The 27,582-nt window shown below is 50.1% G+C and overlaps 1 protein-coding gene across 1 annotated transcript in view; it reads right to left on the bottom strand.

Moving 5' to 3' along the window:
- LOC144502827 (syntaxin-2-like) overlaps positions 1 to 26,664 on the bottom strand; it is a 70,658-nt gene extending 43,994 nt beyond the window's left edge. Inside the window, exons 1-3 of the mRNA XM_078227135.1 lie at positions 26,462 to 26,664; positions 12,267 to 12,341; positions 11,536 to 11,635 (exon numbers count right to left, since the gene is read on the bottom strand). Of these exons, the coding sequence (XP_078083261.1) occupies positions 11,536 to 11,635; positions 12,267 to 12,341; positions 26,462 to 26,491 (205 nt within the window). The 5' untranslated portion in view covers positions 26,492 to 26,664. The remainder of the gene's footprint in view (positions 1 to 11,535; positions 11,636 to 12,266; positions 12,342 to 26,461) is intronic.
- Positions 26,665 to 27,582: the final 918 nt, after the last annotated feature.

Raw genomic sequence — 27,582 nt, forward strand, 5'->3', positions numbered from 1 at the left:
GAACGTGCAAACTCTGTACAGACAGTGACCCAAGCCGTGAATTGAACCCAGGTCCCTGGCGCTGTGAGACAGCAGTGCTAACCACTGTGACACCGTGCTGCCCCTGGTTGTGAAAATAATAAAAGGAGTTGGGTGCTCTCTGAATGTACTCAGCATTTGCAACAAGATTGATGAACTGACAGCACAAATGGAAGTAAACAGGTGTGACCCAATTACCATTCCAGAAGGGTGGCTGCTGGGTGACCAAAGCTGGGAACTGAATATTCAAGGATGAAGGTGAAATAGTTAAAGGATGAGATCAGTATATTAGCGAGAGAGAATCTTAGATCGGAAGAACAAGAGGTAGAATTTGTTTGGGTGGAGCCAGGAAACAACAATGAACAATAGATACTGACAGGTTGTTTCTCGACGGTTAGGAGCTGGACAATATCCAGGCTTGGGTTAACACGTGGCAAACAACATTCATGCCACACAAGTGCCAGGCAATGACCATTTCCAACAAGAGGGTTTAACCATCACCACTTGACATTCAATAGCATTACTGTAATGCCCTGTGTTGGGGGTTTTAAATAGAAAAGCTGTGGTTTGCACATGTTGACTCTGCACTGTAGGGTACAAACTGAAAGTAAAGGCAGGAGCCTGTGAAACCCCCCTAATATCATACAACATCCCACCCCCTTTACATCGGTGATGACACCAACTATTACAACATCATACATAGGATCAAGAATACTCTAGACACTGTGCATCATTACACATCAATAAAGTTGATCAGGAGGATGTCTAACCCTTTTGGTTCATCCAACGTTCTGGAATTTGGCAGCCCCTGACCCGAGAAGTATGATTTGGAACTTCAGCAGACACTTCGTTTGGAACTAATTCTGCATCGTTCTCCCAGGCTATTGTAGCGAAGACACAATCAACAGGCAACTCAGCTATTTCTCCGGTAGTATTCACAGCACTAAGGACTAAACAAGTTGGTGGTACTCTGGAGATGATTCAGAAATCATTGAGATGACAGCAATTGTTCAGCATGGTGTCGCCAAACTAGTTCATCGCCAGCTTGAACAGTGTAAGAAATTGTGATTTGATTTATTATTGTCACATGTATTAGTATACAGTGAAAAGTATCGTTACTTGCGCGCTATATGGACAAAGCAGACTAATCATAGAGAAGGAACTGAGTGCAGAATTGGACCTGTTTTTGCAAAACTATGGCTAGTTCCCATTTCTCACTCGCACGAACACTCGATCTCATTGCTGAAATGAATATTGTTTTGCCCTCACTTCTTATCTAGCAACTTGAGATTGTTGTTGACGTTCTATCACCGAGGTTTCTGGAGGTAATAAATCAGACTTAGTTCTCAACTTTCTCTTCAAGAGTAGTAATACAGATAAACTTTGGGTAGCCACACTAGTAGTACTTCTTTAAGATGCTAAAAAGCTATTCACGTGACATAACGAACCTTGCTCTTTTGAAGCTTTTAATTAATTTTTCAAACATTGTACGAATCTTTCAGCCAATCCAAGGGTTGATGGACAAGGTGTGGATTTTATATGCTGAATACCATTTACATTAAGATCATCAAACTCGTGAGATAAACTGTGAACCAATGTCACTAACTGTTCTGGTTTACCAAATCTTGCAAACATTTCACCAAGTTTTGCTAGGTGAGCATTGACTAGTGCCGACTCTGACAGAGTATATGAAAAGGTCATTCTTCTCCTGAAGGTGTGAAAAGTGAAACTACTGCCCCTACTCCATAAGGTGAAGCATTGTAAGCAAGCAGTTATGGTAGTTTTGGATTAAAATGAACCAATACTTCAGAGTTCTGCAAAGCATCTTTGACATCCTTGTATGCTTTCTCACATTTTACGCAGTCTAAAGACCGTTACACACACAGCAAATAATGCAATGACTTCAATAACATAGCTCAGTTAGGAAGAAATATTGTACTAATCCTAGAAAGGTCCTCAATTGTGTCATTCACTAGATATAGTGCTTCTAAAATAGCATCCATCTTTTTAGGTGCTTTGTGTTGGCCTGTCAATAATGTAACCCAAATAGTGGACTGACATCTGGCAAAAGTCACTTTTCTTTCTTGATACACAGACCATGTGCTTGAAGACATTCCACTTTGCACCTAAATTACTCAAATGCTCTTGTTCACTGTACCCTATAATTAGAGTATTGAGATAACAGTGTACACCAGAGAGACCACTTAAAATCTGATCCATTGATCTTTGGAATAGGGTTGGTGTGGATGTTATTCCAAAAGACCTTTGAGTAACAATGGCAAACAATGGCTGAGACTCAGCAGCTACATTCATCTGTACATATGCTTCTGAAAGATCAATCTTGCCAAATTCCTGCCCACCTGATATCCCAGCAAACAAATCTTCAATGAAAGGAAGTGAATATCGATTAGCACACAACACTGGATTTATCATTGTTTTAAAATCACCACAAATATAAACTGAACCATCTGGTTTCATAACAGGTATGATGTGAGTAGCTCAGTGACTCACTAAGTGTTCACAAGTCATAGTAATTCTTCTTCAACCTTAGGATGAATTGCATGTGTCACCACTTTTGCAGAGACCTTTTGGTTGACTATTATGTTTTACCTTGGGTTTCACTTGAACTCCCTTCATCGAGCCAAGTGTCTCTTCAAATACATTTATCCAGAGGGTGCTGTCGGTCTGTTTTGACCGATCTATTGACAGCACTCCAATTAAGCTTAATCTTCTCCAACCACGATATCCCAAAAGGAGTTGGAAAATTACCACGGACCACATGGAGGGGCAAAGCCACTGTTTGTTCACTCAACTCTACATTGACCTTGGTGCAATAATCTCTTCCATGTATGTCCTTACAGCAGATTTTAAAGGAAGATGCTTCGGCTTTTGTTGGTATGTAGCTTCCAGAATTAAAGATACGCAGCACCAGTATCAACTTCCATCCACTTTGAAATCATTCAGAATTTATGTGATTCCCTTGTATTAAGAACATAGAACAGTACAGCACAGAACAGGCCCTTCGGCCCACGATGTTGTGCCGAGCTTTATCTGAAACCAAGATCAAGCTATCCCACTCCCTATCATCCTGGTGTGCTCCATGTGCCTATCCAATAACCGCTTAAATGTTCCTAAAATGTCTGACTCCACTATCACTGCAGGCAGTCCATTCCACACCCCAACCACTCTGCGTAAAGAACCTACCTCTGATATCCTTCCTATATCTCCCACCATGAACCCTATAGTTATGCCCCCTTGTAATAGCTCCATCCACCCAAGGAAATAGTCTTTGAACGTTCACTATCTATCCCCTTCATCATTTTATAAACCTCTATTAAGTCTCCCCTCAGCCTCCTCCGCTCCAGAGAGAACAGCCCTAGCTCCTTCAACCTTTCCTCATAAGACCTACCCCTCCAAACCAGGCAGCATCCTGGTAAATCTCCTCTGCGCTCTTTCCAGCGCTTCCACATCCTTCTTATAGTGAGGTGACCAGAACTGCACACAATATTCCAAATGTGGTCTCACCAAGGTCCTGTACAGTTGCAGCATAACCCCATGGCTCTTAAACTCCAACCCCGTTAATAAAAGCTAACACACTATAGGCCTTCTTCACAGCTCTATCCACTTGAGTGGCAACCTTCAGAGATCTGTGGATATGGACCCCAAGATCTCTCTGTTCCTCCACAGTCTTCAGAACCCTACCTTTGACCCTGTAATCCACATTTAAATTAGTCCTACCAAAATGAATCACCTCACATTTATCAGGGTTAATATCAGGGTATTGGAGTCCTTTATCATATTTTTAGACTTTCCTATCTTCATAGTCGGAATTATTCTCTTCCTTGTTGTAAACTCTTTGTAGAATGCAATTTGTTCTTCTTGAAGGTACTCATTCTTCTGAATATTCTTAGGGGAAGCTGATCTAGCCCAGCAAGCTGCTGCAACGTGATCTATTTTGTCACAATTCTGGCATTGTCTATCCTTGCTCCAGCTTCACTCGCTGAATGGCTCCTTTCTGGCACATCTCTGACATGCTTGTTGCTCTTTTGACTTCTTACGTGCAGTTCCCAACTTGTGGATCTTCAATCCCGCACCAAATTGTGAAGCCTCTGTCACAGCCAGTTCCAGCCACACTGCGATTTCTACTGCTGCCTTTAAAGTCAAAGCATGTTCAGTAAGCAAAGTTCTTTAGATAGCCTCATTTTGGAGATCACAAACTTGACAATCGTGAAGAGAATCTTCTCGTGACTCAAACTCACAATGTTGTGCCAGCCTTTTTAAGGTTGCCACAAACAAAGCAATTTTCTTGGTGCAATGTTAGGGCTTATGGGTTTTAAACAAAAGGAAACTGTGGTTTGCATCTGTTGATTCAAACTGACACACAGCAGGTTTTATTGAAAGAAAAGGTTTACAAGGATATTGCCTGATTTGGATGCTATTGGCTATGAGGAGAGATTGGACAAACTTGATTTTTACTTGGTCAGAGGCTGAGGGGTGACCTGATAGAAGTTTACAAAATTATGAGGCACATGGAGAGAATGGAGATTCTTTTTCTCAGGGTAGAAATGTCAATTATGAGGGGACATAGGTTTAAAAGGAGGAGAGTTTAAAGGTGATGTGAGAGGCAAGTTTTTTTTTTAAAAAACAGAGTGTTAAGTGTCTGGAATGCACTGCCAGAGGTGGTGGTAGAAGCAGATACAATAGCCACGTTGAAGAGCATCTTGACGGATACATGAATAGGTAGGGAACAGAGGGATACGGACCGCAGAGGCGCAAAAGGTCTTTAGTTTAGAATGTTACATTGTGTCAGCACAGGCTTGGTGGGCCGAAGGGCCTGTTCCTGTGCTGTCCTGTTCTTTATTCAAAGATGAAGCCCTGTAGGGCTATACCTACAAACCAAAATCCTTCTCATCAAAAAAAAAAGATATGCCTCAAAAAGGGCAAATACAGAACACCCTTCCTGCATTCTAACCCCTCCTATTAAGACTTAAGCCACTCGTCCATCTCCCATGGCGTTACTCATAATTATGATCAGAGCAAAGGAGACAATAAAACATATACCACCATTACAAGTGTAGGGATGAAAAGAAAAGAAGGATTTTTTTTAAACACAGCCTTAGTGTTGTACAACCTACACATCGCATTCCTTCATTCCTTAACTGGAAGGAGCATGCTGAGGAGTGTTTTCCATTGAGGACAAAGGGGAATCCCTGCCAGTGTAAAGCATAAAAACTCAATTACTGGATCACCTGTCACCATGACAAATACCAACACAATCAGGAAGGAGTTCTAATGACAAGGGAGAGAGCCTGGATTTTACACTGAACTGCAGTCTGCTACTCCAAATTATTGCCTCCCACAGAGTTCACATGTCTTGCTGGATTGTTAAACGTTTTTATAGAGTTGTCAAATGTCACTCAGAGTAGCAGGATACAGTCAGGCAAATTACACTCCAATGGCCTTCAGTCCTCTTCTAACTTCATCGAAGTCCTTGTGCCTCTGTTGTACAGCAAATGCACTAGTGGTAATTTAACAAGATTCGCTGGACTCTGGGGTGGTTCCCGCAGATTGGAAAACAGCAAATGTGACGCCACTGTTTAAAAAAGGAGGGAGACAAAAGGCAGGTAACTATAGGCCGGTTAGCTTAACTTCTGTAGTAGGGAAAATGCTTGAATCTATCATCAGGGAAGAAATAGCGAGACATCTGGATATAAATTGTCCCATTGGTAAGACGCAGCATGGGTTCATGAAGGGCAGGTCATGTTTGACTAATTTGGCGAAATTCCTTGAGAACATTACATGTGCAGTGGACAATGGGGAACCTGTGGATGTGGTGTATCTGGATTTCCAGAAGGCATTTGACAAGATGCCGCACCAAAGGCTGTTACATAAGATAAAGATGCACGGTGTTACGGGTAATGTATTAGCATGGATAGAGGATTGGTTAACTAACAGAAAGCAAAGAGTGGGGGTAAATGGGTGTTTTTCTGGTTGGCGATCAGTGACTAGTGGTGTGCCTCAGGGATCAGTGTTGGGACCGCAATTGTTTACGATTTACATAGATGATTTGGAGACCAAGTGTAGTGTGTCAAAATTCGTAGATGACACTAAGATGAGGGGCAGAGCAAAGTGCGCAGAGGACGCTGAAAGTCTGCAAAGGGATATAGATAGTCTAAGTGAGTGGGCGAGGGTCTGGCAGATGGAGTACAATGTTGGTAAATGTGAGGTCATCCATTGTGGTAGGAATAACAACAAAATGGATTATTTAAATGGTAAAAAATTGCAGCATGCTGCTGTGCAGAGGGACCTGCTGTCCTTGTGCAAGTATCACAAGGAGTTGGTTTGCAGGTGCAGCAGGTAATTAAGAAGGCAAATGGAATTTTGTCCTTCATTGCTAGAGGGATGGAGTTTAAAAACAGCAAGATTATGTTGCAGCTGTATAGGGTGCTGGTGAGGTCACAACTGGAGTACTGTGTACAGTTTTGGTCTCCTTATTTGAGAAAGGATATACTGGCACTGGAGGGGGTGCAGAGGAGATTCACTAGGTTGATTACAGAGTTGAGAGGGTTGGCTTATGAGGAGAGACTGAGTAGACTGGGGCTATACTCATTGGAATCCAGAAGAATGAGGGGAGATCTTATAGAAACATTTAAGATTATGAAGGGAATAGATAAGATAGAAGTAGGGAAGTTGTTTCCACTGGTGGGTGAAACTAGAACTAGGGGGCATGGCCTCAAAATAAGGGGAAGCAGATTTAGGACTGAGTTGAGGAGGAACTTCTTCACCCAAGGGGTTGTGAATCTGTGGAATTCCCTGCCCAGTGAAGCAGTTGAGGCTACCTCATTGGATGTTTTTAAGGCAAAGATAGATAAATTTTTGAACAGTAAAGGAATTAAGGGTTATGGTGAGTGGGCGGGTAAGTGGAGCTGAGTCCACAGAAAGATCAGCTATGATCTTATTGAATGGCGGAACAGGCTCGAGGGGCCAGATGGCCTACTCCTGCTCCTAGTTTTTATGTATCTCCGCTGAGAAACCTTGGAAAAAACCTTTCACTCCCTCATAGAGCAAGGCCCCATTACGTCTGGCTGCCTCCAATACTCTTTGGCGATCCTTGAAGTTATGGAAACGCATAATTGTGAGCCGGGGTCACTGATTGCCCCGTGGTCTCAGAGACAGGATAACTTGTGCTCTTTCTAACTTAATGTACACACCTTTCGTTTCTAAACTAAGGAAATGTGGTAGCCGGCTCTCAAAGAATTTAACTGGGAGCTCACCATCAGCTCCTTCTGGCAAACCAGAAGTCCAGGTGTTTTTACTCTGGCCTCCGTTCTCCAGATGGTCAAGGAATTCTGACGTACCAGGTTGGTTTTCCAAGGATTGTCGGGGGAACCTCAACCATGGAAGCTGCATTTCCGAAATTAACAATTCTCTCTTATGCTTCATCAAGCCTTTTGCCAGAATTCTGCACTTGTATAGAATGAGCACTGATATTTTGCACTAAAACTGAGTTTCTCATCAATGACCTTAATAACATTAGCAGTCATCAGTTGTAATGCCATTGTGTGTCAGGTTGAGCGCTGGCTTGTTCACTGAGCCACCATGTTGAGGAGTCTGCTTCACCCCAGTTACTTCCGACTGATATCTCTGGTCGACAGCATTCTTAATATTTTTCAGCATTTTGTCACCAATGCTTAACCAGAAATCTTCCAGGGACATATGGAGTTCTCACTCCCGGATGAGGTAAGTATAAGCTGTGTAAACGCGATAAATGAAAGGATGTCAGGCTGAGTAGCACCAGAGCTCATGGAAACAGTTATTCCCGTGTGCATCATGTGCCCCCCCCCCCCAAATATACCCCTGGTTAACAAAAATCTATCAATCTCAATACTGACATTTTCAGTTAATCTCTTCAGCTTTTTGGGAGTTTGAGATTTTCACTCCTTTTTGAGAGAGGAAGTGCTTCCTAACATCACCCTGAATGGCCTGGTTCTAATTTCAAGGTTTTGCCCCTTGTTCTGGACTCCCCCACCACCAGGGGGAATAGATTCTTTCCATCAACCTTATCGAATCTGCTAACACCTTAATTCAACCACCCCCTCAGACTAGTCGACAAGAAAATTACTCAGCCAAACATGGAATGGCAATGAAATTTCAGCTCAACATATTGCAAATTAAATGTACAAATTTATAGAAAATATTAACATTTTATCATATAGTTTAGCCAATGGTCCCTGGAATGAAGAGTTTGTCGTATGAGGAACGGTTGAGGACTCTGGGTCTCGTTGGAGTTTAGAAGGATGAGGGGGATCTTATTGAAACTTACAGGATACTGCGAGGCCTTGATAGAGTGGACGTGGAGAGGATGTTTCGACTAGCAGGAAAAACTAGAACCAGAGGGCACAACCTCAGGCTGAAGGGGCGATCTTTTAAAACAGAGATGAGGAATTTCTTCAGCCAGAGAGTGGTGAATCTGTGGGACTCTTTGCCGCAGAAGGATGTGGAGGCCAGGTCATTGAGTGTCTTTAAGACAAGAGATAGATAGGTTCTTGATTAATAAGGGGATCAGGGGTTATGGGGAAAAAACAGGAGAATGGGGATGAGAAAAATATCAGCCATGATTGAATGGCGGAGCAGACTCGATGGGCCGAATGGCCTAATTCTGCTCCTATGTCTTATGGTCTAATAGAGCTAAAACAGACTCTTGCTGCTGCGACAAGTTGCAAGCCTAAAACACTAAAAAAATTACTGCCCAAGTACCGAGGCAGTTCATGACAAATGTTTGAGTGTGGCTTAAATCAACTCAACAACCCACAGAAAATGCTGGTAAATCTCATCTCTGACGAAGGGTCATCCAGACTCGAAATGTTGGCTCTATTCTCTCTTCACAGATGCTGTCAGATGTGCTGAGATTTTCCAGCATTTTCTGTTCTTGCTTCAGATTCCAGCATCCACAGTATTTTGCTTTTATCAATAACCCATCAGGTGGGTGTTCACAACTTGCAATTTCAGTTCATTAACTTTTTAAATCAAATTATTTGCATCCTTCTATCCTCGTATACCTTGAACTGTGTACACAAAAGTGTCAGTACGAACATCCAAAATATAAAATCCCACTATTTCAGCCACGCTTTCGGCCGCTTTTGGAACTTACAGCAAAGAAGCCACTTGGCATGTCAGCTACGACTCTCACCAACTTTTACAGATGCACCATAGAAAGCTTTCTTTCTGGTTGTATCACAGTTTGGTATGGCTCCTGCCCTGTCCAAGACTGCAAGAAACTACAAAAGGTAGTGAATGTAGCCCAATCCATCACGCAAACCAGCCTCCCATCCATTGACTCGGTCTACACTTCCCGCTGCCTCGGCAAAGCAGCCAGCATAATTAAGGGCCCCACGCACCCCAGACATTCTCTCTTCCACCTTCTTCCTTCTGGAAAAACATACAAAAGTCTGAGGTCACATACCAACCAAGTCAAGAACAGCTTCTTCCCTGCTGCTGTTAGACTTTTGAATGGACTTACCTTGCATTAAGTTGATCTTTCTCTACACCCTAGCTATGGCTGTAACACTACATTCTGCACTCTCTCCTTTCCTTCTCTATGAATGGTATGCTTTGTCTGTATAGCGCGCAAGAAACAATAATTTTCACTGCATGCTAATACATGTGACAATAATAAACCAAATCAAAACTTGAAACCAGCAAATCAAAATCAATTTAAACTCCTTCTGCCCCAAGTTTGGGAAATGCTGGTGAACACAGTAAGAAGTTTAACAACACCAGGTTAAAGTCCAACAGGTTTATTTGGTAGCAAATGCCATTAGCTTTCGGAGCGCTGCCCCTTCATCAGATGGAGTGGAAATCTGCTCTCAAACAGGGCATACAGAGACACAAAATCAAGTTACAGAATACTGATTAGAATGCGAATCTCTACAGCCAACCAGGTCTTAAAGATACAGACAATGTGAGTGGAGGGAGCATTAAGCACAGGTTAAAGAGATGTGTATTGTCTCCAGACAGGACAGCCAATGAGATTCTGCAAGTCCAGGAGGCAAGCTGTGGGGGTTACTGATAGTGTGCCATAAACCCAAGATCCCGGTTTAGGCCATCCTCATGTGCGCGGAGGCTGGTTAAGGAGCAATGCTGGAGGCAGCCGCAGGGGGAGTTGCTGCTGGAGGCTGGTTAAGGAGTCTTGCCTTCAAACAACCGCATAGCCTCAAACAGACCATTGTCTGCAGCAAACTACCCAGCCTTCAGGAGAACAGTGACCACAACACCACACAACCCTGCCACAGCAACCTCTGCAAGATGTGCCGGATCATCGACACAGATGCCATCATCTCACGTGAGAACACCATCTACCAGGTACACGGTACATACTCTTGCAACTCGGCCAACGTTGTCTACCTGATACGCTGCAGGAAAGGATGTCCCGAGGCATGGTACATTGGGGAAACCATGCAGGCGCTACGACAACAGACGAACGAACACCGCTCGACAATCATCAGGCAAGACTGTTCTCTTCCTGTCGGGGAGCACTTCAGCGGTCAGGGGCATTCAGCCTCTGATCTTCAGGTAAGCGTTCTCCAAGGCAACCTTCACGACACACGACAGCGCAGAGTCGCTGAGCAGAAACTGATAGCCAAGTTCCGCACACATGAGGACGGCCTAAACCGGGATCTTGGGTTTATGGCACACTATCAGTAACCCCCACAGCTTGCCTCCTGGGCTTGCAGAATCTCTGTGGCTGTCCTGTCTGGAGACAATACACATCTCTTTAACCTGTGCTTAATGCTCCCTCCACTCACATAGTCTGTATCTTTAAGACCTGGTTGGCTGTAGAGATTCGCATTCTAATCAGGATTCTGTAACTTGATTTTGTGTCTCTGTATGCCCTGTTTGAGAGCAGATATCCATTCCATCTGACGAAGGGGCAGCGCTCCGAAAGCTAATGGCATTTGCTACCAAATAAACCTGTTGGACTTTAACCTGGTGTTGTTAAAACTCTTACTGTGTTTACCCCAGTCCAACGCCGGCATCTCCAAATGCTGGTGAACACAGGTTCCATCACACCAAGGCCCTCAAATCCAATCCAGGAAACGCCCTGCCATTACTGCAACGTGCTGAAGCACTAGCAAATGAGTATGTATATTTAAGAAGTCCACATGCTGGGCTGCTTCATGGAGTTCCTTCCTGGAGAGTCTTCATACTGTCAAGTGGCTTTCAGCTATTTACAGAAAAATCTTGGCTGTGATATAGCCACTTCCTTACAAATCTAATTTCCTGTTTACCCCAGCCTTGGTCAGGAATCCATTTAACGTGCAGACAGTAGAAACTCTATCCCATCACTGCACAGCATCCACCATCCCTGCAGCTGTGGGTCGGAGCTGGTTAAATTCCAAATTCATTTCACTACTGCAACTTCCAACCCACATGACACTAATATCAAACTGTGAGCAGAACATCTGTATAACCTTAACACAGCTGTAAGTTTGAAACTTTTTTCAAGCTGTTACTTACTCCCTTCAGGGTTTGGTGCTGATAGGATAACGCTATGCTTCTTCTTCACCTCTTCCACATCTTCGGAAATACGGTCGATGGATGTCCGGATTTCTTCAACCTAGAATGTGAACCTTTCTGTAGTCACAAGTTGTATTTGTACAGCCAGTTCACCAGCACAGAATTGGCATAAAATACCAAGCATGAATGGATCACAAAATAACAATGCACACAGTAAATAACACAATGCATCTGGTGCTTTCAGAGGCCCTTGCTTATGATAAGCCGTTTATTTTCATTGCTGGCCCTTTTCCAGAAGTGGCTTTTCAATTGGGCAAGTTTTCATGTCAATATTTACCCACTGTGGTATTCACTCTTCCTGTACAGCCCAGTACAGCACGGAGCATTGTTGGAGCTCGCAGACAGCAAGCATGGTCCCACAGTGCATGCAGTGACTGACAAGGCAAATCACTGTTCCTCTTCAGAAAGGAAGGGAAATGGGGAACTGTTGGACGTCATGTTTTTACAAACAAACAGGTACAGAGTGGCACTGGTAACGGGTTGTCCTCACGCTCTTCAAAGTGTGAATAGGAACAAGGAATAACGACAAAGGGGAAGAATAGGGTACACACTGCCAAGAGCGTTTACCCAGTATTAGCAGCTGTAACAGGACCACACGATACCTACAGCTAAATCAAACCCCCCCTCCCCTCACCACATTGCCAACAGTCCATTCAGTCTCAACTTCTTACCTGATGGAAGAACCCATCCATAAAGTGCTCCTTTTCCACAGTGATGGTCACTTCATCATCGTAATTTTCTTTGTACTAGAAATGGATGATCAAATAAAACAGCAATTAGCAAATAAAATTGATTGATTTCTTTCTGGTCAAAAACCTGTCCTTTTCATTCTACATCGCACTGTTACCACCGTGTCCCTCACTCGTTTTGTCCCATCTCCTGGAGGTCACCATCCAAACCCCTGGCTCGCTGCCCATTTCTCCAACAGAATCTACCCCTGTGAAATCACACATCATCCCGAGTGTTCATTTCAACTCCCTGGTGCGTGTTTGATGCCGTGTTCATTCTGAGGCACTCAGTCCTGCAAATCAAAATTTCCAGCTGCAATTCCACTCACGGCAAACACAACTAGAGCAGTCACTTTTCAGCAACGAAGGGAGTGTCAGAGCAGACAATGGGGCTTTATTTATCTTAGGGGGTGGGCATTACTGGGAAGGTCAGCATTCATCACCCAATCCTAATTGCCCCCGAGATGGTGGTGGTGGTAAGCCGTTTTCTTGAAAACGAGTGGTTTTCTAAACCACTTCAGACAGCAATTGAGAGTCAGCCAGATTGCTGTAGCTCGGGAGAGAGAGAGAGAGGGGGGGTGTTACATATACACGTAGGCCAGGCAAGAATAGCAAATTTCCTGTGAACCAATTTTGTTTTTGCAATAATAGCTTAACTGTCCCCATTGCCAATGGTAGAATTTTATTCCGGATTTTATTGAGTTAACTGAATTTGAATTCCCCAGCTGCCTTGTTGGGATTTGAACTCTCAGATCATTAGTGCAGGCTTCTGGATTATTAGTTCAGTTAAATAACCACTGCACTGCCACAGCCCTAATCACTCTGCTTATTTACATTACCAACGCACCACAGAAACCAGCACCCGGAAACCAGCAGCCTCATGCCCATCATTGCTGGTGTTATTCATATTCACCTCAAATTACCACCACCACACCCTTGTTTATATAACGGGATATTTTCTCTCGCCCCAGCCCAGGTTTAGACGGACTAAATTTATAATGTGCTTATTGGCAGACAAAAAACGACAGCTCGTGGGATCGGCACATGTTTTACCCAGATTCTAGAGCAATACACACTGTCTGTGTAAACATTCTAATCATTAAGGCCATCGCCAACAAGAGAATCGCACCATCTCCCCTTAATACTCATCCAAATCCCCCACTATCATCCTGGGGCTACCATTAACCTGAAACTGAACTTGGACCAGCCATATAACTACGATGCCAACAAGATTAGCTCAGCTCCCCAAAGCTTGTCCACCATCTACAGAGCACAAGTCAGGAGAGGTGTGATGGAATATTCTCCATCTGCCTGGATGGGTGCTTCAACACCACAAGGAGCTCGGCACCACCCACTGAATTGGCACCCCATCCACCACCTTCAACATTCAGCGTGTTGACATAGCAGTGTGTGCCATCTACAAGATGCAATGTAGAAATTTCTAAAGACTCTTGACAGCACCTCCCAAACTCTCACCCACTACCGTCTAGAAGGACAAGGGGAGCAGATACCTGGGAACACCACCACCTGGAGGTTCCCCTCCAAGTCACTCACTGTCCTGACTTGGAAATATATAGTCATTCCTGCACTGTCGCAGGGTCAAAATCCTGGAATTCCCTCCCTAACAGCACTGTGGATGTACTTATACACATGGACTGCAGCGGTCCAAGGCGGTAGCTCACCACCACCTTCTGAAGGGCAATTAGGGCTGGGCAATAAATGCTGGTCTAGCCAGCAACACCCACATCCTGTGACAATAAAAATGCTTTACTGAAGTTCTCGTGTTGCAACTAAACTGAATTTCAGATTTGGGAAACCAGAATTTAAGAGTCCTTCAGGATCTGGATCATTTTGTTCTTGTCCTGTTTTGTACAAGTGCTGCTGTTAGTTCCCACTTTGCCTCCTGCTGTGCTGAAGGCATCATAACGGTCAGGACATCAAGACATGAAAGGAGAGAAAACAGTTTTGTTCCAGTGCTGTAATGTTCCACAATTGTACAGCAGGATGTACCTCTCTCCAAAATGGATCAACTTGGCTGCGATGCATAAACATGGAAAGGCCACGCAGGGAACAATGAAAACATTAACAAAACTCCCCAAAAGTAGCCAGAGTGTTTGGCTCTGTTTAACAAGTCTGTACAGGGTGGTTGTTATAGGGCTAGTGAAGGTTAGAGAGTTAGCAAACGGTGAGAAATTTAAACACAAAGTTGAGAATTTTAAGCTTGAGGCAATGGGGGTAGGATAAGAGTAGAAGTTTGGATATACTGACGTCGATGGAAGGTGGGAGTTACCTGGGGTCGACAGTAACTGGACGCCAGGAAGTCATTGTGGTCTGTGAAAGAACAGACCTAACAAGTTTCCTACTAACCCGGATATTTCAAAATCACCCGAGGAAAGTTACAAATGGTGCCTTGGTAGGGAAATTCAACATAATGATGAGTTTTGATAGCACAAATAAGGGGGAAAAAGTTTCCAGGAGAAGATGGTCAGATACCAGAGAGAGATTTAAAGTGATTAGTAAATAAACAAGGCAGTTTGAGGAAATACTTTTTATTCAGTGTTATTACAGTTTGGAAAGCACTGTGTGAAAGAGAGATGGAAGTAGATTCAAAAGTAACTTTCATAAGGGAACCAGATAAACACAAAGGGGAAACTTTTCCAGGGCGATGGGTAAAGAGCAGGGGCTACTGGGACTAATTGGATAGATCTTTCAAAGAGCTAGCACAGTCACAATGGGCTGAATAGCCTCCTCAAATGCTGTACTGTTCTATGATTTTATCATTGAATTCCAGCCAGTTGCTGAATGCAGTTAATTGACTTTGGGATAGAACCCCACCAAGTCATTTATCTTTCACGTTTAATTTGTTGCTTTGCCATTTCACTTCCCTCATATTTATAAAGTGACTGTTTTCACTTCTTCAAACCAACTTTCCTTCACACACTACCCCTCTCCAAGATTTTCAGTCCTTTCTCTACGCTTTCAAGTTTGAGTGCGCCATCCTGTATTCTATTTTTATTTGAGAGACTATCGACAAGTATTCCTTGTCTGAGAAATGTTAATAAATGGTATATCTGTGTGGTGAACCATAGATGGTTACCACTATGGGTACTTGTATATATGTTATTCTAGTTGCTGTTGGGGTTAGGGTTGTTGGGTGTTCCACCTGTTATTACTGTTTATGTGGTACACTCCGTTCGGCTCCGCCCAGGACTCCGCCTTCTTACAGGAGTATAAAGGTCACTGCTACTTCATAGTAGTCTTTAGTCTGGGATAATATTGTTGAGTAGTGTGCTCCTATTTGTGTGAATCAATCGCGCATCAATCTGGAAAACATGTGCATCTCTAGAAATATTTCAGAGATTTAGTCTATTTTTCCTTTCTCTCCCCCACCCAGTTCCCACAATGTGGTGCTAACTACTGATTCACATCTTGCTTATCTGTGCCTTTCTAAAAATAATTTTGTGTCTTGTATTTTAGTGATGTAGTAGATAAAATAAAAAATATTCTTAAATACTGATATTCTCCAATTTAGCCACGTCCTTTGGATTGCAGTTTCAACCCCCCCCCCCCCCCCCCCCCCCACTTAATTTTCTCCATTTGATATGAACAGTAGGTTTCGGAAAAAGGACCACATTTATACATCAGTCACGAAAGAGTAACCGTGGGTGATCAGAGTGCGTTGTAAAGTTCAGAGAACCTGGGAAAGACTCAATTTGGACAAGATTTAACACAAATTCACGCTGAAAAGAACTTGCTAAATGTGAAGCGTACAACGCAAAGCTGGCATCAGCCTGAGGGGCAAACTACAGGTACACGCAGACAATAATCCCATCGAATCACCGGCATGTTTAACTGAAGGAAATTCAGTGTTTCAGTGAAACTTCTTTTTATGTCTGTGGCTTGGATGCCAATTAAAGGCAGACTCCATCGGCTCTTGTCCCAGTGACAGCACAAATGCAGGAGGGCGGATTCCTCAGCTTCAACGCACTGGCTCTTGCAATATTGAGATCAGTGGAAGAATAAAGTGAAAAGATTCTCTTACCGAGTAAAAACAAACTCAGGCAAGGTGCAGACAAACAGCTTTAGTGGTTTGAATGCGTTACAGCTATGCTGCTTCCTCACTACTTTGAAGCCCACCAGATCTTATCACCAACTTTCTCCACCCCAAGTGTTTTTCTCGATGTTCTTTCAAGTTGCTTTGCAGTTGCAGTGAAGAATCGACTTACAGGTCAGATTAAACCCAGCACCGAGTACAGCTTGTAGACCCAGTTCAGCAGAATTCAGGAGCTGCACCCGATTTCATACAGCTCACCATTTAGAATAGCGCACATGTCTGCCAATTCCTATATTTTGACTAGAAAGAGCCAAGGTGCATTGAAGAGTTGCAGTTTTGTTTAGGACTTGCTACAGAGTGTTTTTACATAAAAAGGACAAAGCACAGAATGGTGCCACAAGGATTTTACAGCCTTGCCGACTCTCGACAGAACTAAACATTCTGCACTGTCCTCAAAGCGAGGAAAAGGGTGGGGGAGCAGCACATTAGCAATGGGACACTTCATGGTGAGTTCCCAGTTTCAGCTGATTCACAGATGGGGCAGGGAGGCGGAAAGGACAAACATGAGGCACATTTGAACAGTGTCAAACGAAATATTTCAATATTTGACACAGCCACATAAGGAGATCTTGGGGCACCGTGAGCTAAAGCTTGGTCAAACGGGTAGGTTTTAAGAATTGTCTTAAATGTAGAGGGGTGGAGGGGTTTAGGGAGGGAATTCCAGAGTCTAGATTTAGACAGATGGAGGCATAGACCCCCCAATGCTTGAGGGATTATAATCAGGAATATACAAAAAGCCAGAACTGGAGGAACACAGCAACAAGGCAGCTGCATGCAGTATGTAACCAAGCCGGGCAGATCATTGAGCTACCAATCTTACTCGAGGCTTATATGAAACATATCTGGCCTGCGCTGAAGGAAGAAATAAGGAAACTTACTCGTGATCCCTGAAGGAAGGCATTCACAGACAGGATAAGCTTGACTCTGGGGAGTTACTGCCCCGAGTCACCAGGTTATAGGTTCAGTCCCACGCCTGCAAATTAACCACATAATCCTGGCCAACACTCCCAGTGCAACACTGAGGGAGTGCTGCACTGTCATCTTTCAGGTGAAAGAGATGCCAAATTGCCCCTCAGGTGGAACTAAAAGATGCCACATCACTATTCCAAAGCATGGCATGGGAGCTCTCCCCAGTGTCCTGGTCAATATTTATCCCTTACCCATCATCGTGAAAACAGATGATCTGGGCATTATCTCCCTGCTGTCTGTGGGAGCTTCCTGCGTACAAACTGGCTGCTGTGTTTCCGATATTATAACAGTGACAACACTTCAAAAATACCTTCAGGGACTGTAACGTGTTTGGAGACATTCTGAGATGTGCTGCTAAGTGCAAGTTCCTTCAAGTCTAACTACATAAATTATCTGTTCAAGGACTGGCATAGGTTCTGATTTCTGGCTGTTGCGATTGTACAATCTCGGTAATCACTCACCCCGTCAGTGGCTGAATCGACAGCCAGCTGCAGCTCAGAGTGAGACTTCACAAAGATATTTTCAGCAAAAATAAAATTAACACCAACCGTCTGTAACAACACATTCCAGATCTCATTAAAAGATTCCCAAGTATAAATACTGCTGTTGATAAAAGCACTTATTAATAAATGTTGCTGCTCCATCATATCCCGTTTACCCATCACCCCCGTGCTCTCTGGCCTTGTCAGGCTCTCGGTCCAGCCACGCCTCAATTCTGAACCTCGCTACTGTGTGTTTAAAAGCCTCCTCGGCCCCTCGATCTCTGCAACCTCCATCAACCCTCCGAGCATTCTGCATTCTTCCTCGCTCGGGACTCACTCCCCAACTGGTCCACCGTAGGTGGCCCTGCCTTTAGCTAGCCAGATCCAAGTTCTAGAATTCCTTCCCTCAACCCCTCTGCCTCTTTCCCGTTTGAACCTGTTCCATAAAGCCCTTCACTTTGACCAAGCTTTTAATTCTGGTGTTAGATTTTGTCTCCTAACCTTCCCGTGAAGCACCCCAAGATGTTTCATTATGCTAAAGGTGCTATATAAATGCAAGCTGTAGTTGTAGAACGATTTCTCCCCAATCCCCTAGTTCCTTAAAATTTCCCACAACTCCCAGAGTATTGCCCTCTTTTTAGGTCAAACCAAATAAACAAACTCAGATTAAGTCAGGACAAAGTAAAAGGGGCAGCTCCCCAAAAGGAGGGGGAAGTATTGAGGAAATGGCAGCTCTACTTCAATAAGACATGAAATCATACAGGACAGTGGGATGGCACAGTCATTAGCACTGCTGCCCTCTTTTTAGGTCAAACCAAATAGACAAACTCAGACTAAGTCAGGACAAAGTAAAAGGGGCAGCTCCCCAAAAAGGAGGGGGACCAGCCCGAACAGAAATCAAAGTACAAAGGAAACTTAAAAACATCAAATTAAAATGTGATTATTAGGGTCGATAACGCACCCCAACCCCTGCGGTGCCCAGCGGGCGTGGAAGGCGTCAACCGCGCCCGTGGACACCGCATGCTCCCTCTCCAGGGACACCCGGCCGCGAATGTAGCCGCGGTAGAGGGGAAGACAGTCAGGATGGACGGCCCCCTTGATCGCCCGCTGCCTGGACCGGTAAATGGCGCGTTTCGCCAGGCCCAGGAGCAGGTTCACGAGGAGGTCGCCATCCCGACCTTCCCCTCTCCGCACCGGGTGTCCGTAGATCAGGAGCGTGGGACTGAAGTGCAAACAAAACATCAATAAAAGGTTCTTTAGGAAAACATAAAGGGAGTGCAGCCTAAGACACTCAACATAGACATGGTCCACGGACTCCACAAGGCCGCAGAAAGGGCAGTCTTCGGAGCCCGTGAACCAGTGAATCCTACGGTTGTGCGGCACTGCTGCATGCATCACCCTCCACCCCAGGTCCCCGACGTAATTGGGGCGCTAGGGACCTGGGTTCCATTCTCAGCCTGGGTCACTGCCTGTGCGGAGTCTGCACAGTCCCCTCCGCATCTGCGTGGGTCTCCTCCGGGTGCTCCGGTTTAAACATAACGCAAGGACTAGGGGCAAGAGTAGGTCATTCGGCCACTCAAGCCTGTTCCGCCATTCAATAAACTCATGGCTGATCTTTTCGCCGACTCAGCTCCACTTACCCACCCGCTCACCATAACCCTTAATTCCTTTACTGTTCAAAAATTTATCTATCCTTGCCTTATAAACATTCAATGAGGTAGCCTCAACTGCTTCACTGGGCAGGGAATTCCACAGATTCACAACCCTTGGGTGAAGTTCCTCCTCAACTCAGTCCTAAATCTGCTCCCCCTTATTTTGAGGCCATGCCCCCTAGTTCTAGTTTCACGCGCTGGTGGAAACAACTTCCCTGCTTCTATCTTATCTATTCCCTTCATAATATGTTTCTATCAGATCTCCCCTCATTCTTCTGAACTCCAATGAGTATAGCCCCAGTTTACTCAGTCTCTCCTCATAAGCCAACCCTCTCAACTCCGGAATCAACCTAGTGAATCTTCTCTGCACCCCCTCCAGTGCCAGTATATCCTTTCTCAAGTGAGACCAAAACTGTACACAATACTCCAGGTGTGGCCTCACCAGCACCTTATACAGCTGCAACATAACCTTGCTGTTTTTAAACTCCATCCTTCTAGCAATAAAGGACAAAATACCATTTGCCTTCTTAATTACCTGCTGCACCTGCAAACGAACTCTGATTCTTGCACAAGAACACCAAGGTCCCTCTGCACAGCAGCATGTTGCAAATTTTTACCATTTAACTAATAGTCCACTTTCCTGTTATTCCTACCACAATGGATGACCTCACATTTACCAACATTGTACTCCATCTGCCAGACCCTTGCCCACTCAGACTATATCCCTTTGCAGACTTTCAGCGTCCTCTGCACACTTTACTGTGCCACTCATCTTCGTGTCATCTGCGAATTTTGACACACTACACTTGGTCCCCAACTCCAAATCATCTATGTGAATTGTAAACAATTGCGGTCCCAACACTGATCCCTGAGGCACACCACTAGTCACTGATCGCCAACCAGAAAAACATCCATTTACCCCCAGTCTTTGCTTTCTGTTAGTTAATCAATCCTCTATCCATGCTAATACATTACCCGTAACACTGTGCACCTTTATCTTATGTAGCAGTCTTTGGTATGGCACCTTGTCAAATGCCTTCTGGAAATCCAGATACACCACACCCACAGGTTCCCCATTGTCCACTGCACATGTAATGTTCTCAAAGAATTCCACCAAATTAGTCAAACATGACCTTCCCTTCATGAACCCATGCTGCGTCTTACCAATGGGACAATTTATATCCAGATGTCTCGCTATTTCTTCCTTGATGATAGATTCAAGGATTTTCCCTACTACAGAAGTTAAGCTAACCGACCTATAGTTACCCGCCTTTTGTCTCCCTCCTTTTTTAAACAGTGGCGTCACATTTGCTGTTTTCCAATCTGTGGGAACCGCCCCAGAATCCAGCGAATTTTGGTAAATTACCACTAGTGCATTTGCTATTTCCCCGCCATCTCTTTTAGTACCCTGGGATGCATTCCATCAGGGCCAGGAGACTTGTCTACCTTTAGCCCCATGAGCTTGCTCAACACTACCTCTTTCGTGCTCATGATAGTTTCTAGGTCTTCACCTGCCATAACCTTCTTTTCATCAATTTTTGGCATGTTATTTGTGTCTTCCACTATTCCTCCCACAGTCCAAAGGCGTGCTGGTTAGGGTGCATTGACCACGCTAAATTCTCCCTCAGTTTATCCGAACAGGCGTCGGAGTGTGGCAACTAGGGGATTTTCACAGTAACTTCTTTGCAGTGTTAATGTAAGCCTACTTGTGACACTAATAAATAAACTTTAAAACTAGAATCTTTTAAGTGATCGTGAGATCATATCCAGGGTTACAGGTTAGCCATTGTTCCTAGGGCAGCTCAGTCTCAGACTTCAGCTGCCCCAGTGATGCTGCACACCAGCTGCTGATGTTTAAAAATGTGCTATATAAATCTAAGGTGACCAAAGCAAGAGGGCGCGAAACAGATTAAATGTCACACCTCCAAAACCACAAGCGTGCTTTAAAAGCAGCACACTGCTGAGGCACTGTCGCGAGGATTTGTTTTAAATTTATTTTACAGGATGCAGGCATTGCTGGCTGGGCCAGCATTTATTGCCCTTCTCTCACTGCCCTCCATTTCAGAGGGCATTTCATGAGTCAACCACAGATGGGTTTGTTCCAACAATCGTCAACGGTTTCATGGTCATCATTAGACTTTTAATTCCAGCTATTTTTGTTAAATTCAAATTTCACCATCTTGCATGGTGGGAGTTGAACCCCAGTGCTCAGATCTTGCCCTGGGTCTCTGGATTACTAGTCCAGCGGCCATACCACTGTGCCACCACCTCCAACTCACTCCAAGTCCTATTCCAGGGATTTGATAATCCAGACTGACGCTCCCAGGGCAGCGCTGAGGGAGTGCTGCATTGTAGGAGGAACTATCTTTCAGATAAGACATCTTATGCTCTCTCAGGTGGACAAGTTCCCATGCTATTATTTTGAAAAAGAGTAGGGGAAAGCTCTCCTTGGTGCCTCACTCAATATTTATCCCTCAACTATTGTCATAAAACAATTTATCCAGTTATTGTTATTTGTGGGAGCTTGGGTGCAAATTGGCTGACTTGGGACAACCCGAGGTCATGAGAGGTGCTGCACAGAAAAGTTTTTAAAAAAAATCTATGCCTGGTCTTTCAATTTCCAAAAGTCTGCCAGTCTGTGTGGTCTGCTTCCCTACAATTCATTGGGGATATAAGACAACACACTCGCATCACTCAAAGTGCCCAGTAAAATGTAAAGCCGACATCGTCCCAGATCATAGAATCTCTACAGTACAGAAGGAGGCCATTTGACCCATCGAGTCTGTACCAACCATAAGCCCACCCAGGCCCTATTCCCGTAACCCCACATATTTACCCAGCTAATCCCTCTGACAGTAGGGTCAATTTAGTATGGCCAATCAACCTAATCCACAATGGACTGTGGGAGGAAACCGGAGCACCTGGAGTAAACCCAAGCAGACACAGGGAGAATGTGCAAACTCCGCACAGACAGTGACCCAGGCCGGCAATCGAACCCTGGTCCCTGGCGCTGTGAGGCAGCGGTGCTAATCACTGCCACCATGCCGTACCATGACAGGCGAGGGACAAGGTTAAGAGGGCAGGGCCTTTGTGAATAACACCAGCCACTACACCCTGTTGGGAGGGGGCCTGGCACGGTTTTGGGGGGGAGGAGGAGGAGGAGGGTGCCGGGGGGGGGGGGGGGGGGGGGAGGGGGGGTGGTGCCAGGGACGGGTGGGAGGCGGAGGGGGGTGCCAGGGACGGGTGCGAGGGGGAGGGGGTGGCAGGGACGGGTGCGAGGGGGAGGGGGGTGCCAGGGACGGGTGCGAGGGGGGGGGGGTGCCAGGGACGGGTGCGAGGGGGAGGGGGGTGCCAGGGACGGGTGGGAGGGGGAGGGGGTGCCAGGGACGGGTGGGAGGGGGAGGGGGTGCCAGGGACGGGTGGGAGGGGGAGGGGGTGCCAGGGACGGGTGGGAGGGGGATGGGGTGCCAGGGACGGGTGTGAGGGGGAGGGGGTGCCAGGGACGGGTGGGAGGGGGAGGGGGTGCCAGGGACGGGTGGGAGGGGGAGGGGGTGCCAGGGACGGGTGGGAGGGGGAGGGGGTGCCAGCGACGGGTGGGAGGGGGAGGGGGTGCCAGGGACGGGTGGGAGGGGGAGGGGGTGCCAGGGACGGGTGGGAGGGGGAGGGGGTGCCAGGGACGGGTGGGAGGGGGAGGGGGTGCCAGGGACGGGTGGGAGGGGGAGGGGGTGCCAGGGACGGGTGGGAGGGGGAGGGGGTGCCAGGGACGGGTGGGAGGGGGAGGGGGTGCCAGGGACGGGTGGGAGGGGGAGGGGGTGCCAGGGGCGGGGGGGTGGGGGAGGGGGTGCCAGGGACGGGGGGGAGGGGGAGGGGGGTGCCAGGGACGGGGGGGAGGGGGAGGGGGGTGCCAGGGACGGGGGGGAGGGGGAGGGGGGAGCCAGGGACGGGGGGGAGGGGGAGGAGGGTGCCAGGGATGGGTGGGAGGGTGGTGCCAGGGACGGGTGGGAGGGGGGTGCCAGGGACGGGTGGGAGGGGGAGGGGGGTGCCAGGGACGGGTGGGAGGGGGAGGTGGGTGCCAGGGACGGGTGGGGGAGGGGGGGGCCGGGACGGGGGGGGCGGGCGGTGCGCCAGGGACTGGGGGGTGGGGGCAGGGGGGAGAGAGAGAAGAGGGTGCCGGGGGCAAGGGGGGGGGGGGGGGGAGAGAGAGAGGAGAGGAGGGTGCCGGGGGCATGGGGTGGATGCTGGGGGCAAGGTGTGGGGGGGGGGGCAGGGGGAGGAGGGGGGCCACGTTTGGCGTGGGTGGGGGGGGGGGGGGGGAGAGGGGAGGGGAGAGAATAAAGAGGGGACAGGGGGAAGGGGGGTGCCGGAGGGAAGGGGGGGTAAAAGGCGCCAGGGGCAAGGGGGATGCCGGAGGGAAGGGGGGCGGGGGGCAAGGAGGGGGGCGGGGGGCAAGGGGGGAGGGGAGGGGGCAAGGGGGGAGGGGAGGGGGCGGGGGCCAAGGGGGGAGGGGGGGCAAGGGGGGAGGGGAGGGGGGCGGGGGGCAAGGGGGGCAAGGGGGGCGGGGGGCAAGGGGGGCGGGGGGCAAGGGGGGCGGGGGGCAAGGGGGGCGGGGGGCAAGGGGGGCGGGGGGCAAGGGGGGAGGGGGGCAAGGGGGGAGGGGGGCAAGGGGGGAGGGGGGCAAGGGGGGAGGGGGGCAAGGGGGGAGGGGGGCAAGGGGGGAGGGGGGCAAGGGGGGAGGGGGGCAAGGGGGGAGGGGGGCAAGGGGGGAGGGGGGCAAGGGGGGAGGGGGGCAAGGGGGGAGGGGGGCAAGGGGGGAGGGGGGCAAGGGGGGAGGGGGGCAAGGGGGGAGGGGGGCAAGGGGGGAGGGGGGCAAGGGGGGAGGGGGGCAAGGGGGGAGGGGGGCAAGGGGGGAGGGGGGCAAGGGGGGAGGGGGGCAAGGGGGGAGGGGGGCAAGGGGGGAGGGGGGCAAGGGGGGAGGGGGGCAAGGGGGGAGGGGGGCAAGGGGGGAGGGGGGCAAGGGGGGAGGGGGGCAAGGGGGGAGGGGGGCAAGGGGGGAGGGGGGCAAGGGGGGAGGGGGGCAAGGGGGGAGGGGGGCAAGGGGGGAGGGGGGCAAGGGGGGAGGGGGGCAAGGGGGGAGGGGGGCAAGGGGGGAGGGGGGCAAGGGGGGAGGGGGGCAAGGGGGGAGGGGGGCAAGGGGGGAGGGGAGGGGGCGGGGGGCAACGGGGGAGGGGAGGGGGCGGGGGGCAAGGGGGGAGGGGAGGGGGCGGGGGGCAAGGGGGGAGGGGAGGGGGGCAAGGGGGGAGGGGGGCAAGGGGGGAGGGGGGCAAGGGGGGAGGGGGAGGGGGGCAAGGGGGGATGGGAGGGGGGCAAGGGGGGAGGGGAGGGGGGCAAGGGGGGAGGGGAGGGGGGCAAGGGGGGAGGGGAGGGGGCGGGGGCAAGGGGGGAGGGGAGGGGGGCGGGGGAAAGGGGGGAGGGGAGGGGGAGGGGGCGGGGGGCAAGGGGGAGGGGAGGGGGGAGGGGGCAAGGGGGGAGGGGAGGGGGGCGGGGGGCAAGGGGGGAGGGGAGGGGGGCGGGGGGCAAGGGGGGAGAGGAGGGGGGCGGGGGAGGGGAGGGGGGCAGGGGGCAAGGGGGAGGGGAGGGGGCGGGGGCAAGGGGGAGGGGAGGGGGGCGGGGGGCAAGGGGGGAGGGGAGGGGGCGGGGGCAAGGGGGAGGGGGGCGGGGGGCAAGGGGGGAGGGGAGGGGGCGGGGGGCAAGGGGGGAGGGGAGGGGGCGGGGGGCAAGGGGGGCAAGGGGGAGGTGAGGGGGCGGGGGGCAAGGGGGAGGGGAGGGGGCGGGGGGCAAGGGGGAGGGGAGGGGGCGGGGGGCAAGGGGGAGGGGAGGGGGGCCGGGGGCAAGCGGGGAGGGGAGGGGGGCCGGGGGCAAGGGGGGAGGGGAGGGGGGCCGGGGGCAAGGGGGGAGGGGAGGGGGGCCGGGGGCAAGGGGGGAGGGGAGGGGGGCCGGGGGCAAGGGGGGAGGGGAGGGGGGCCGGGGGCAAGGGGGGAGGGGAGGGGGGCCGGGGGCAAGGGGGAGGGGAGGGGGGCCGGGGGCAAGGGGGGAGGGGAGGGGAGGGGGGCCGGGGGCAAGGGGGGAGGGGAGGGGGGCCGGGGGCAAGGGGGGAGGGGAGGGGGGCCGGGGGCAAGGGGGGAGGGGAGGGGGGCCGGGGGCAAGGGGGGAGGGGGGCCGGGGGCAAGGGGCAAGGGGGGAGGGGAGGGGGGCCGGGGGCAAGGGGGGAGGGGAGGGGGGCCGGGGGCAAGGGGGGAGGGGAGGAGGGCCGGGGGCAAGGGGGGAGGGGAGGGGGGCCGGGGGCAAGGGGGGAGGGGAGGGGGGCCGGGGGCAAGGGGGGAGGGGAGGGGGGCCGGGGGCAAGGGGGGAGGGGAGGGGGGCCGGGGGCAAGGGGGGAGGGGAGGGGGGCCGGGGGCAAGGGGGGAGGGGAGGGGGGCCGGGGGCAAGGGGGGAGGGGAGGGGGGCCGGGGGCAAGGGGGGAGGGGAGGGGGGCCGGGGGCAAGGGGGGAGGGGAGGGGGGCCGGGGGCAAGGGGGGAGGGGAGGGGGGCCGGGGGCAAGGGGGGATGGGAGGGGGGCCGGGGGCAAGGGGGGAGGGGAGGGGGGCCGGGGGCAAGGGGGGGGTGAGGAGAGAGGGGGGAGTGGGAGAGGGGGGAGTGGGGGAGGGGGGAAAGGAGTTTCCTCAGGAGCCGCTCCCTCCCGGACTCTGGATAACGGTCCCGGCTCCCGGGCGCTCGGAGCGGGGAGCGGGCCTCGGGCTGGAGGCGATTCCCGTGCCCCTCTGCCGCCGGCCACCAACTCCCCCTCCCCGGACCCCCGGTGAGAGATCCCCGGCCCGGCTCCCCGCTCGGGGGGCTCCGCTTCGCACCGCTCCCCTCACTCACCGACCGCAGGTCTCCCAGCCGGTCCTTCATGATGAAGCCTCTGCCGCCGACTGGGCTCACTCCCGCTCCTGGCCCCGGGGTCAGTGGCTGGGCCGCCGCTGCTCCGGCCGGGATCCGCCCGCGGGAAACTGGGCACCGGGAACGCCGGCACCGAGCTGGGGGCGGGGCACTGCCGGCAGCCGCACATGCGCCCTGCCTGACCAAACCCCGCCCACGGAGGCCCGCCCACTGAGCAAGCCCCGCCCCAGCACAGCCCCGCCCACTGACCAAACCCCGCCCACTGACCAATACCCGCCCACGGAGGCCCGCCCACTGAGCAAGCCCCGCCCACTGAGCAAACCCCGCCCCAGCACAGCCCCGCCCACTGACCAAACCCCGCCCACGGAGGCCCGCCCTGCTCACTGAGCAAACCCCGCCCACTGAGCACGTCAAGTCCCTTCAGCACAGCCCCGCCCACTTGGTACAGCTCGTTCGCCCACTGAGCAAACCCCGCCTACTGTCCGTCGGTCCGTCCCCCATCAGTGCCCCGCCCACTGAAGGTTGCCCCGCCCACCAAATCCTGGCTCCGTCCCTCCATAACACTTTGCCCAAACTCCCAAACACAGACCCCAGTTATAGAACATAGAACAGTACAGCACAGAACAGGCCCTTCGGCCCACGATGTTGTGCCGAGCTTTATCTGAAACCAAGATTAAGCTATCCCACTCCCTATCATCCTGGTGTACTCCATGTGCCTATCCAATAACCGCTTAAATGTTCCTGAAGTGTCTGACTCCACTATCACTGCAGGCAGTCCATTCCACACCCCAACCACTCTCTGCGTAAAGAACCTACCTCTGATATCCTTCCTATATCTCCCACCATGAACCCTATAGTTATGCCCCCTTGTAATAGCTCCATCCACCCGAGGAAATCGTCTTTGAACGTTCACTCTATCTATCCCCTTCATCATTTTATAAACCTCTATTAAGTCTCCCCTCAGCCTCCTCCGCTCCAGAGAGAACAGCCCTAGCTCCCTCAACCTTTCCTCATAAGACTACCCTCCAAACCAGGCAGCATCCTGGTAAATCTCCTCTGCACTCTTTCCAGCGCTTCCACATCCTTCTTATAGTGAGGTGACC

Source organism: Mustelus asterias, chromosome 13 (assembly GCF_964213995.1).
Source record: "Mustelus asterias chromosome 13, sMusAst1.hap1.1, whole genome shotgun sequence".
Lineage (NCBI taxonomy): Eukaryota > Metazoa > Chordata > Chondrichthyes > Carcharhiniformes > Triakidae > Mustelus > Mustelus asterias.